The 13,514-nt window shown below is 47.5% G+C and overlaps 2 protein-coding genes across 10 annotated transcripts in view; one reads left to right on the top strand and one right to left on the bottom strand.

Annotated features, from left to right (window-relative positions):
* LOC140732414 (pituitary adenylate cyclase-activating polypeptide type I receptor-like) overlaps positions 1-9,313 on the top strand; it is a 546,399-nt gene extending 537,086 nt beyond the window's left edge. For 8 of the 9 annotated variants that reach the window (XM_073055037.1, XM_073055036.1, XM_073055034.1 and 5 more), the window contains 2 exons: positions 4,552-4,593; positions 4,764-9,313. In XM_073055037.1, coding sequence (XP_072911138.1) covers positions 4,552-4,593; positions 4,764-4,952 — 231 coding nt within the window. In that variant the 3' untranslated portion in view covers positions 4,953-9,313. Of the gene's footprint in view, positions 1-4,551; positions 4,594-4,750 lie in introns of all 9 variants that reach the window. The other variant, XM_073055042.1, reaches the window with a different exon arrangement.
* Positions 1-13,514, bottom strand: part of LOC140732415 (secretin receptor-like) — a 236,510-nt gene that overhangs the window by 1,304 nt on the left and 221,692 nt on the right. The gene's annotated exons all lie outside the window — the stretch shown is intronic.

Genomic DNA, 13,514 nt, shown 5'->3' with positions numbered 1-13,514 from the left:
GGTCATTTCAAAGGAGGTGGGAGGTGCAAGTTTTTTTTACACGGAATTTTGGGTGCCTGGAATGCACTGCCTGGGGTGGTGGTAGAGGCAGATACATTAAGGATTTTTAAGAGACGATTAGTTAGGCTCAGGAATGTGAGGACAATGCAAGGATAGGGACAGTGTTTATTTATTTACTTGTAGAGGTACAGCGCGGAATAGGCCCTTCCGGCCCTTTGAGTCTGCAGTCCCCGTGTAACTGCACTGGTCCAATGAAATAATGGCCACGCAACATACAGGTGTCCTTGAAGATTTATTTTTATTTCTCTCTCTCTCTCTTTCTTCAGTAGACACCGTGAAAACTACAAGAAAATAAAGGTCATAAAAGGTTTGAAACATACACGTCTCAGTCTTTTAAAGTCTCTCAAGCTAGTGTCCGCCGATAAACAGGCCCAAACACGTTAGCACAACAGAAGTGTGCTGAAATCAAATAAATCACTAAAAACGTATCACACTGTCCATATAGAGGCACATCAACAACATTGTACACAATATAAAACAAACAAAACAATTACCATGTGTGCCTCTTGGACCACATGCAGAATAAAGTCGTTTTAGAGTCATATATCTTTCTGCTTCCATGTTGGTTCTGACCCACAATACCACAGCCATGCTTTTAGTAAACTCTGGTCATGTGATCCATTAAACTCTGGTCATGTGACCCTTTACACTCAACATTAAGTAAAACCTTACATAAAATATTTTAAGATGATAAAATAATCATGAATTTATGACAAAAACAAAATAAACATCTCAATGAAACATGTCTCTGAGACAGTTAGACCCGGATTTAACCCAAACCTAGTGATGGGATAATTTACAATGACCAACCGGTACGTCCTTGGACAGTGGGAGGAAACCCATGCGGTCATGGGTGGGGGGGGGATATAAACTCCTTACAGTTAGCGGCTTGTACTGAAGCTGGGTTGCTGGTACTGTAGAGCGTTGTGCTAACCACTAGGCCGGAGAGATTAGTCTGGTTAGCTATTTGATGACTACTTGACTTGGTTTGGCTCAACACGGTGGGCTGAAGGGCCTCATCACAAGATGAGGTTCCCTCAAAGACCCTCACCACTTGTTACAACTAAATAATGCTCTGTAGAAGAAGGCCCTTCAGCCCATCCGGTCTGTGCTAACCCTCAGCCACACATTTACACTGATCCCACATGAATTCCATTTCCCTCATTCCCCCTAGATTCCACCGCTCACCCACACACTGACGGTTCACAGCAGCAAACTAACCATGTGAAAGGGCACCCGAGCGCCTGAGGGAAACCCGCTCAGTCACGGGGAGGTCCTGCAAATGCCACACAGACAGCGCCGGAGGTCTGAATTAAACCCGGATCTCTCGTGCTATGAGGCAGCTGCTCTACCAGCTGTGCTATGGTTCTGCTCTTCACTTTGACATCAGTGACTGTACTTGAAAAGAAAACGGGAATAGAACATAGAACTGTACAGCACAATACAGGCCCTTCGGCCCACGATGTTGTGCTGACCTTTTAGATCGATCTAACTCTTCCCTCCAACATGGCAGCGCCCGCCACTGTCTGTGTAAACAAAAATCTTGCCCCCTCCATCTCCTTTGAACATTTTCTCTCTCACCTTCAATGCATGCCTACAATTATTTGACATTTCAAACCTGGTAAAAAGAAACCAGCTGACTATCTATGCTTCTCATAGCCGTATAAACTTTGGTCAGGTCTCCCTTCAGTCACCAGAGGAAACAACTGGAGGTTGTCCAACCTCTTCTTATTACTCATGCCCTCTAATGCAGACAGCATCCTGGTGAACCTGTCCTGCACTCTCTCCAGAGCCTCCAACCCTTCCTATCGTGGGGCAACTGGAACTGAATGCAGCACCCCAAATGCAGCCTACCCAGAGTTTTATGAAGCTGAGACGTAACTCTTGAATTCAGTGCCTCAACTAAAAAAGACAAGCATGTCGTGCACCTTCTTTACCAGCCTGTCAACTTGTGTGGCCACTTTCTGAGAGCTTTGGGCCTGGAGCCCAAGAACCCACTCTACATTGTGGATGGCATTTTACTGAAAGGATGAACTTCCCAGAAATGAGACCTCGCGCTGGGGCTTTCTGCAACATTTCTGATGTCTCCACCATTGCTGGAAACCCTCTCCCTCCACACTTCAGGGGTCAATTCCCACCTTCCCCAAGGCCCTCAGCGGGGTTGTAACTGGTGGGGGGTGGGGGGAGGTGGACCTGAGGGTTGGAGGAGCAGACAGGCTCCAGGACGGTCAGCCTTTATTCTCCATGCCAAGTTGGCCCCTAATTGTTTCTGAAGGCCAGACCAGATTGACCACACAGGATCTGAATGAAGCCACGTTCTGGGTCATAGAGCACTGCAGCGTAGAAACAGGGCCTTCAGCCTGTCTGGTCCATGCTGGCCTATCTGCCTAGTCCCATCTATCTGAACCCAGACCATAGCCTTAAATAACCCTCCCTTCTACATACCTATCCAAATGTATCTTAAATATAACAGTCAGACATACATCCACCATTTCTGCTGGCATCTCCTTCCACACTCTCACTGCTCTCTGAGTAAATAAGTTCACCCCTCGTATTCCTCTTCAATATGAGGTTGAGTCTTTCATCCTCAACCTCTGCCTGGTTGAGGTCTGATCTCACCCAATGCCTGGTTGAGGTCTGATCTCACCCAATGCCTGGTTGAGGTCTGATCTCACCCAATGCCTGGTTGATGTCTGATCTCACCCAATGCCTGGTTGATGTCTGATCTCACCCAATGCTTGGTTGATGTCTGATCTCACCCAATGCCTGGTTGAGGTTGAGATCTGATCTCACCCAATGCCAGGTTGAGGTCTGATCTCACCCAATGCCTGGTTGAGGTCTGATCTCACCCAATGCCTGGTTGAGGTCTGATCTTACCCAATGCCTGGTTAATGTCTGATTTCACCCAATGCCTGGCTAAGGTCTGATCTCACCCAATGCCAGGTTGATGTCTGAACTCGTCCAATGTCAGGTTGAGGTCTGATCTCACCCAATGCCTGGTTGAGATCTGATCTCACCCAATGCCTGGTTGAGGTCTGATCTTACCCAATGCCTGGTTAATGTCTGATTTCACCCAATGCCTGGCTAAGGTCTGATCTCACCCAATGCCAGGTTGATGTCTGAACTCGTCCAATGTCAGGTTGAGGTCTGATCTCACCCAATGCCTGGTTGATGTCTGATCTCACCCAATGCCTGGTTGAGGTCTGATCTCACCCAATGTCAGGTTGAGGTCTGATCTCACCCAATGTCAGGTTGAGGTCTGATCTCACCCAATGCCAGGTTGATGTCTGATCTCACCCAATGTCAGGTTGAGGTCTGATCTCACCCAATGTCAGGTTGAGGTCTGATCTCACCCAATGTCAGGTTGAGGTCTGATCTCACCCAATGCCAGGTTGATGTCTGATCTCACCCAATGTCAGGTTGATGTCTGAACTCGTCCAATGCCTGGTTGATGTCTGATCTCATCCAATGCCAGGTTGAGGTCTGATCTCACCCAATGCCAGGTTGAGGTCTGATCTCACCCAATGTCAGGTTGAGGTCTGATCTCACCCAATGTCAGGTCGAGGTCTGATCTCACCCAACCTGAGAGGAAAAAGTCACACAGGCCATGGAGAGAGGAAAAAGTCACACAGGCCATGGAAGGAGGGCAGATTCCTTCCCTTAAGGATATTTGAGAAAAGGATGGCGATTCTAAGAACAGCAGAAGAATAGACTTACATTCCCTGCCTGGTCAGAACTTGAACTCACACTATAGTCCCAGAACTCTGGCAGTCTAGACCCCACCCCACTCCACCCAGAGGTGTATATAAGCCTAGAGAAAAAGCATGCTGGCCAGAAAAGAGAGCAGTTTTGGGCCCCAAATCTAGGAGAGGATGTGCTGGCATTGGAGAGGGTCCAGAGGAGGTTCACAAGAATTATTCCAAGAAGGAAAGGGTAAATATATGAGGAGTCTATGATGGCTCTGGGCCTGTACTCACTGGAGTTTAGATGAATGGGGGAGGGGCGCGAAATCTCATTGAAACTTACTGAAAACTGAAAGGTTTATACAGAATGGACGAGCAGAGGATGTTTCCTACAGTGCCGGAGTCTAGGACCAGAGGGCACAGCCTCAGAAGAGAAGGCCAACCCCTTTAGAACAGAGATGAGGAGGGATTTCTTTAACCAGAGGGTGGTGAATCTGTGGAATTTATTGCCACAGACGGCTGTGGAGTCATTGGGTATATTTAAAGTGGAGGTTGCTAAGTTCTTGATTCGCAAGGGCATCAAAGGTTATGGGGAGAAGGGGGTTGAGAAGGGGATAATAAATCAGCCATGATGGAATGATGGAGCAGACTCGATGGGCCAAATGGCCTAATCTGCTCCTATATCTTATGGGCTAAACACCAGCATTTGCCATTGGCTAGAGCTGAAGTCAGGCCGACATCCCGGTTTGATACAAATGTCTTCCCAATCCTTCACTAATTGTGTATGTGGCCTGTTTATTCCTTGCAGGGGTTTGTTGTGGCTGTGCTATATTGTTTCCTCAATGGAGAGGTAAGCTATTTAGATTCTCTTCTCCTTCTTCCTCTCTCCCTGATAAAGAGCAAAGTGAAATCGTTTTTTTGTGTGTGTTATGGGTCTCGGTTTGTTGATGTGAGTAATTCCCTTTAGTTCCAGTACAGCTGAAGTACATTTAAATGACATCTCTAAGTTTCTTCCCGAAGGTACAGTCCGAGATCAAGCGGAAATGGAGGAGCTGGAAGGTAAACCGGTACTTTGCTGTTGACTTCAAGCACCGCCACCCGTCGCTGGGCAGCAGCGGGGTCAACGGCGGCACGCAGCTCTCCGTCCTCAGCAAAAGCAGCTCCCAGATCCGGATGTCGAGCGTCAACGCCGAGAACCTCGCCACATGAGCCGGCCGGGCCGCCTCCTCCTTCCCGCCTCCACCGTAAGAAAACACGCCTCCACCTCCTGCCTCCCCCCTCGCCGCGCCCTGTTGGGTGGGGGGTGGGGTCACACGGAACCCACTCTTATTTCTGTCGGCCCTCCCCGGGGCCCAGGCAGGTCGCCGTCTTCAGGTGAGAAGAGTCCCAGTGTTGCCCCACCCCCCCCCGTCTTCACACTCCCCCCCACCAGTGTTAACCCACCCGCCAGATACATTCGGAAAATAAACACTGACTCGGTGTCGTGGAACAGGACTAAAACGCCAGCGTTTCGAGTGCTGGCTCCCTCGACGAGGGGAGATGGAGCTCTCTCCGCCCACCCTGAGCAATACACATTAACGGCGTTGGGTGCCCGGGGACTTTCCTCGCCCTCTGAGGCAGAACATCGCCCGCCCACTGTGTGTGCGCTCGACGTGTTTGGCAGATGCCCGCAATCCCATCTCTACCCTCCGCCTCCCCTCCCCGCAGCGGGTTGAGGAGATCGGCCTCCACTTTCTCCCCTCGGCGTCAGCTGCTCCGGGGCTGGGACTTCACAACCTTCATCGTGCAGTGACATGCCTGCCGAGGGAAGGCGTTTTGAATTCTGCACCAACGGTTGGCATCATTCACGGTGACGCACAATGCTGTAGTGCTTCACGGTGACATGGCCCTTTATATGCGATCTTTTCACAATGTCAGGGGGCCCTATCTGGTGACCTGTGGCCCTCGGTGATGTCCCAGGACCTTATTCAGTGACTTGTGGTCCCTAATGTAGTCACAAGACCTTATCCACTAATGCATGGTCCTTAACGATGTTGTGGAACTTTTACTGGTGACACGCAGTCCTTAGTGATGTCACACAACCTGATGGCATGTGGTCTTTAATTATGTCATGGGCCCTTATTTGAAACCTTAGTGATGTGACGTGTGGTCCTTAATGATGTCACCGGACTTTATCAGGTGATTTGTTGGTCCTTAAGTGCTGTCACAGGACCTTATCCGGTGGCATGTGGCCCTTAGTGATATCACTGGGCCTTTAAAAAGTGACGTGTAGTCTTTAGAGATATCACAAGACTTTATCTGGTTTTGTGCAGTGGTAAAATGATGTCACAGGACTGTATCTGGTGATATGTTGACCTTAATGATGTCAAAGGGTCCTTTCTGGTGGTGTGTGGTCCTTACTGATGTCACAGGGCCTTATCTGCTGGCCTATGGTCCTTGAAGGTGACATGAATCCCTTTGACATGTCACATGACCTTGCCTGTTGCCATGTGAACCGCTGTGATAATATGTGGGCTTCTCCCCGATGTCATCCAACATTATAGGACCTGGGCCTGGTGTGACAAGCCTTGGCCCTTTTTTAGCTGACTGGCCAGCTATGGAAACAGGTGGGAAGAACAGGCAAGCTCGCAGCTAGCATACCCCTTACACTTTCGATGGTGTTTGTTGCAAGCTTCCACTGCAGCAACGATGCCCCATTTGCGAACAATTGGGTGCATTTTACATTGCCCGAGGCCACATCGTCCTCATCCCCCCCCCCCCACCAAGCCTTTCTCACTATCTGACCAAAATACATCTACAAGTCGAGGGTTTAAATTCCGCCTCTCCACATTCCTTTTTGGCAAAAGGGGCAAAAACTCTCGTCCAGCTTTACTGCTCAGAAGCCGTGAATGGCTGCGGAGAGAGAAAGCATTGATAAATGCATTGATTCCTCACAGTGAAATTAAGATATTTCGTCCCTTGCTGTGATGGCAATTATCTGAGCGTTGCCCCATCAGCGGGGTTGCAAGCCTCAGAGTGATGGGCACTCCTGTGTGGGGTGGGACTCCAGAAGTTCACACCATGATTGGCAAGCAAGTTATCCCCTTAAAGCTTCTACTTCTTCCTCCACTGACATCATCTTAATTACGATTCGGAGGTCTGAAACCAAACAAACTTAGGAGACGAGCGCAACTACACTCAGTAGCCACTTTATGAGATATGGGGGGTCGTCTGCTGCTGTGGCCCACCCACTTCAAGGTTCGACATGTTGTGTGTTCAGAGATGCTCTTCTGCATACCACTTGTAATGTGTGGTTATTTGAGTTCCTGTCACCTTCCTGTCAGCTTGAACCAGTCTGGCTATTCTCCTCTGACCTCCCTCATTAACAAGGCGTTTTCACCCTCAGAACTGCTGCTCACTGGATGTTTCTTTTCTCTCACCGTTCTCTCTAAACACGAGAGACAGTTGTGTGTGAAAATCCCAGGAGATCAGCAGTTTCTGAGATACTCAAACCACCCCATCTGGCACCAACATGGTCAAAGTCACTTAGATCATATTTCTCCCACATTTTGATATTTGGGCTGAACAACAAATGAACCTCCTGACCACGTCTGCATGCTTTTATGCATTGAATTGCTGCCACATGATTGGCTGATTAGATACTTGCATTAACAAAGAGGTGTACAGGTGTACCTAATGAAGTGGCTACTGAGTGTATGTCAGAAATGGAATGTAATCCAAGATATTCCTCCTTATACTTCCCTCACCTTGATATGTTGAAGACCCAAGTACATTCGACGCACAGTAAAGATGCAAGCCTTTCTCTCCTCCGCCCCTGGGGACTTGCAACAGTGCTCGACGTTGTCTAGAAAGGTATTCAACTCCCACAGCTCCCCAGCGGGGTTCTACAATGAAAAGCTGTGTAAAACAAGAAAATGCACAACTGATCCGCTCACTTTGTACAGTTTGACCGTTGTCGTCTGGGGTGTGATTACGTGTGACGTGAATGCGGCAGTGTTTGGCTGTTGTGAAGTGACTCTATTTTGACCAGAAATGGTGTCGTCAATCTTTGTTGTTGCAAAAAAAATAAGTAAATGGCCTCCTCTCACGAGAAAGGTTGTGGGATTTGAATCTGTCTGCATTGGAACAGACCATAAGACATAGCAGCAGAATTAGGACATTTGGTCCATCGAGTCTGGGCTTCCCTGTTAACAGAAAATGGTGCATGGCAATTCTGTGGAAAGGCTTTTCCAAAGCCAGGCAGGGGGCAAAATTGGTCTGTGCTGTATGAACACTTACAGATGAGGTCCCTATTTGCAATGTTTCGGAATTGGTTGGTGCCTCCTTCAAACGGGGTCTTGGCAGTGAATTGACATCTTGTGCTAATGCTTGAATTTGCAATCATTTTATTCCTACATTGGAGGAAGGGTAGACTCGTCGGGTTTCCTTGTTGAGAAGGGGAAAGGTTCCTCAGTGCTGTCGTTGATATAAAGGAGCTTGGCTATTATTGCTCCGAGATGGAAGAAGGTTGTTCTAGTAGTTAACGCCATGTTGCTTTTAGATGTTTGCGTACTAAGGCATTGGGCAAGGAGGGGTGAGCAGAAGATTAATCAGTAAAAGACAGGCAGGAGAAACTCCTTCACTGGAGTTTTGAAAATGTGTCACAAGGAATGAATGAGGCAAATAACCAAGAGAGTTTTGCTGAGAGGGAGAGTATGGAAGGAAATGCTGGTGGGAGGGTATTGGGGGAGTTGGAGAAGCCTTGTGTGGAGTGTGACTATGGCTTGCACTTATAGACTGACCTTCAGCCTACAATTCTGTGTCACTGGTTCGGCTTTTCTTAACAATGCCTTGATTTTTTTTAAAGATTTAGACAACTTTTTTTGTTTGGAAACATTGAATTAAAGTCAGGATAAAGCCTTAATCAGTATGAAAGGCTTTTGAACGTGGCTGGCCTTTGTGCTATAGATTTCCAGGGACTTAAAATGGGAAGTGATTATTGCACAGCCATATAAGTTTGAGAAAGGGTAGAGCTAACAGCCCTGGGGGTCTACTCATTCACCAAACAGTCAGCAGAGTCAGGTGTGTGTGAACTACTGAAAGCATAAATAGAACATAGAACAATACAACCCAGTACAGGCCTTTCGACCCACAATATTGTGCTTCTTTTTAACCTGCTCCAAGATACACTTAACCTGCATAGCCCTCCACTTTTCTATCACCCATCTGCCTCAGATTATATTAAAGCATCCCATTCAAAGGAAGTTCACCTGGAAAATGGTGGCTGAAGAGAGGATAGTGACATGATGTAGATTGTGTTAAGCCCTGCCATATCCATCAGTGTGGTATCTAGGTAATTGATAGGGGAATGTTTCATCAACTCCATTGAGGTAGTACCTCAAGCTCAGAGTTTCCCTTGTCGCCTGACCCCCACCTCTTCTACATTGACAGAACTTTTGTTTGGTAGTGTCTTAAAACAACACAAACAAAATGCTGGAGGAACTCAACAGGTCGGGCAGCATCTATGGAGGGGAATAAACAGTTGATGTCTTGGGCCGAGAACTGGAAAGGAAGTCACAGTAAGAAGCTGCATGGGGGGGGGGGGGGGGAATAGAAGCTGCCAGGTGCGAGATGAGACCAGGTGAGGGGAAGGTGGGTGGGTGGCGGACGGGGGCAATGAGGTGAGATTAGCAAAAGGCCGCAGAAGAAGGAGTCTGATAGGAGAGGAGAGTTGACCAAGGGAGAAAGGCAAGGAGGAGGGGAACCAGAGGGAGGTGAGGAGAAGACGAGGGCAGATAGAGTGGGGAATGGGAAAAGAGGGGTGGGGAGAGAAGAGAAATCGGTGTCCATGCTGCCAGCTAGGAAGCTACCTGGAGCTGTTGTTCCTCCAACATGCAGGGGGCTGCTTCATGGCATTACCTCACTGTAAATTATTACAGTTGCCGAGCATTGCTCAGGAACTTTACTGAGCGGAGAAAGCGGCAAATAATTGGCCATGGCACCATAAATATCACAGCACCAATCAACGTTACCCTCACCTCAACACACGGTCAGTCCTCCAGCGTTTTGTGTGTGTAATTCTGGATTCTCAGCATCTGCAGGATCTATCGTGTTACTGGTGACAATAGGTGATCTAAATTCTGGAGTTCCCTCCCTTCTGTAAACCTTCTTCACTGACCAGCACCTGCTCCATCACAATTCCCACTGATGGGCTCACTTATCTTAACTAACCATTACCCTACAAAGTGCCCTGGGCTATTTTTTAGCAATTAAGGCATTGAACATATTGAAATTGCGGTTAATATTTAACAATGAGTGTTTACTGATAAGGAAGAAGGAATTCACCTTCTCAGTAAAACAGAAGCGGACTTTCTCTGCAAGGAGCCGTGGAATTCAGAATCAGAATCAGGTTAATGTGACTGTGCAGCAGGCACACAAGATGCTGGAGACTCAGCAGGCCAGGCAGCGTCTATGGAAAAGTGTGAACGGACGAAGTTTCGGGCTGCCTGGCCTGCTGAGTTCCTCCAGTACTCTGTGTGTTGCTCGGATTTCCAGCATCTGCAGGATCTCTCTTGTTTGTGATTGGTTTAATATCACTGGCATATGTTGTGAAATAAGTTGCTTTGTGGCAGCAGTACGTTGCAATACATAAATTATAAATTACAATAATGTATACAGTATATTACACACAAGTATCTGGGAGTACAGTTAGACGAGAAGCTAGACTGGACTGCCAACACAGATGCCTTGTGCAGGAAGGCACAGAGTCGACTGTACTTCCTTAGAAGGTTGGCGTCATTGAATTTCCCCATGGGGATGAATAAAGTATCTATCTATCTATCTATCTATCTATCTATCTATCTATCTATCTATTAAAATAACTAAGCAGTGCAAAATGAGAGCAGAACAAAAAGGAAAAGAATTAGCAATGTAGTGTTCATGGGTTCAATGACCACTCAGAAATCTGATGGCGGAGGGGAAGGAGCTATTCCTGAATCATTGAGTGTGTGTCTTCAGGCCCATGTACACCCTCCCTGATGGTAGCAAAGAGAAGAGGGCATGTCCTGTGTGATGGGGTCCTTAATGATGGGCGCTGCCTTTTTGAGGCATTGCTTTTTGAAGATGCCCTCGATTCTGGGGAGGCTAGTGCCCGAGGTCACTGCAGTACATCCCAGAACACGTCTCAGTCAGCGAACTGTTTTGCTTCGCTGCCGCAGTGTGTGAAGCACTGCAGACAATTTTTGCACAGGGAGCTCCCAGAGGAGGCAGCATGATAATGACCGATCTAGGGAGGCTCGACAGTGCCGCTGCCTCACAGTTCCGGTGCCTTGAGTTCAATCCTGACCTCGGGCGGAAACACATTTTCTTCTTGCAGCTGTCCGTCAGCTCCGGGTTCCCCCCACGTCCCAAAGGCACACTGTTACCATGTCAGCAGCAGCACAGAGCAAAGCAGAAAAATTCCAACAGAAACAGAAAAGAGCAATCGTGAGGCTGTGTTCATGGATTTCATAAACCATTCTGAAATCTTACGGTCGAGGGGAAGAAGCTTTTTCTGAATTGTTATTCAGATTCAGATTTATTAATCACACTGGCATACGGTACTGTGTAAAAGCCTTTGGCACATGCATATCGCTAGGGGTGTCTAAGACTTTTACACAGTACTGTATTTGTCAATGTGGAGCGAAGAGAGAGTTTGTAAATCTGGTGGGAACAAAGGATGTTGGGAATGGCAAGGGTGGAGCACCATGGGAGGGGTGGGGGACCAGTGGCAGAGCAGGAGAGCCAGGGCAGATGGATGGTACGGGTACAGACACACCCATCCCTGAGACACCAGGCAAGGTCATTGGATTCCAAACAATTGGTTTATTGATCGTTACAGAATGTTTCTCTGGTGCTTCCCGCTCCCTCCCCTCTCCCTTTCCCCCTTCCCCAACCATGATTCCCCTCTCCCTGCCCCCTTCCCACTCTCAGTCCACAGTAGAGACCCAGAATCAGGTTTATCATCACACACGTGTCATGAAATTTGTTTTTTTTTGTGACAGCAGTACAGTGCAATACATGAAGTTACTACAGCACCGTGCAGTAGTTTTGCGCACCCTGGGTATATATACATCTGAGACTTTTGCACAGTACTGTGTGTGTGAAGTTTGTTATTCTGTGGCAGCAGTACAAAGCAATACATAAGATTACTCAAGTTACAAAACTAAACAGTGCAAAAGGGGAATAACAAGGGAGGGCTCACGGGTGCGTGGACCATTCAGAAATCTCATGGTGGAGGGCAAGATGCTGTCCCTGGGGGTTCCAGTTCAGATTCAGATTGAAATCGAAACATACAGTGAAATGTGTCACTTGTGTTAACGACCAATGATGTACAGAGGGCAGCCTGCAGATACCACCACAACATAGCATGTCCACAGTGTCCAGTAGAACAACACAAACAGCAAACAGGAAGCCCCTTTCCACACACACACACACACACACACACACACACACACACACACACACACACACACACACACACACACACACACACACACACACACACACACACACACACACACACACACACACACTCACTCACTCACTCACTCCTGTTCCTCCTTGCTGATGGTAGCAAGGAGAAGTGCAAACCACCCTTGGTATGTAAGTGAGAGACAGGAGACTGAGGGGCAAGTGAGGAGGAACAAGTTGCAAGGGATGTGGGCAAAAAGGGGGAGGGGGGCTATAGGGAGCTGGTGGGGACAAAATGGGTGCATAGTTTATTTCTGAGTTGAAGCCTGCAAAATAATCATGTGTTAGTGCGGTACAAATATTGATTCAAGTACCATGGGAATTTCACCCGGTTATCGCTTTTATGATGATCTAATCTCTCACCCTGAAAACAATGACTCCAGACCATGTAATGCACCCTGGATATTGCATAAAGCTTATCCCCAAATGATTCATATTCATTTTTGAACAGGTTATCTGAAGAGCTTTCATTTATTTCAGTCTGTTTCTGATACAGTTTTATCAATAGCACAACAGTGAATACACGGAAATACTCATTGGGTCATAAACAGTACAGAAACAGGCCCTTTGGCCCATCTAGTCCATACTAGACCATTAAACTGCCTACTCCCATCGACCTGCACCGGAACCATAGCCCTCCACACCCCTCTCACCCACCTACCTATCCGAACGTTCTTAAATATTGAAATCAGCCTCACATCCACCAATATCACTGGCAGCTTTTTCCACAACAGGACTCATCTTTGTTCCTCAAAGACCATAATTATTGTTACTAATCCATTAGTGGATGATAATCTCTGCTCAAAATTACAGCACCTGACAGAATTTTTTGGATCACGTACAAACAAGCTGGAGGAACTCAGCAGGTCGGGCAGCATCCGTGGAGCAGGACAAAGGGTCTCGGCCCGAAACATTGACTGCTCGTTTCCACGGATGCTGCCCGACCTGCTGAGTTCCTCCAGCTTGTTTGTACGTGTTGCTTTGACCGCAGCATCTGCAGTGTACTTTGTGTTTACAATTTTTTGGATGATTTATAGATGAATTAGATGACATGAGACCATAAAATACAGGAACAGAATTAGGCCATTCAGCCCACCATGTTTTACTCCACCATTCCATTGTCTGCTGATTTATTTTCCCTCTCAGCCCCAATCTCCTGCCTTCTCCCCGTAGCCTTTGATACTCTGAATAATCAAGAACCTATCAACCTCCACTTTAAATATATCCAACAACTTGGCTTCCACAGATGTCTGTGACAACGAATTCCACACCTTCACCACC

This window comes from Hemitrygon akajei, chromosome 8, assembly GCF_048418815.1.
Source record: "Hemitrygon akajei chromosome 8, sHemAka1.3, whole genome shotgun sequence".
Classification (NCBI taxonomy): Eukaryota; Metazoa; Chordata; class Chondrichthyes; order Myliobatiformes; family Dasyatidae; genus Hemitrygon; species Hemitrygon akajei.
This window is presented reverse-complemented; position numbering and strand designations above follow the sequence as displayed.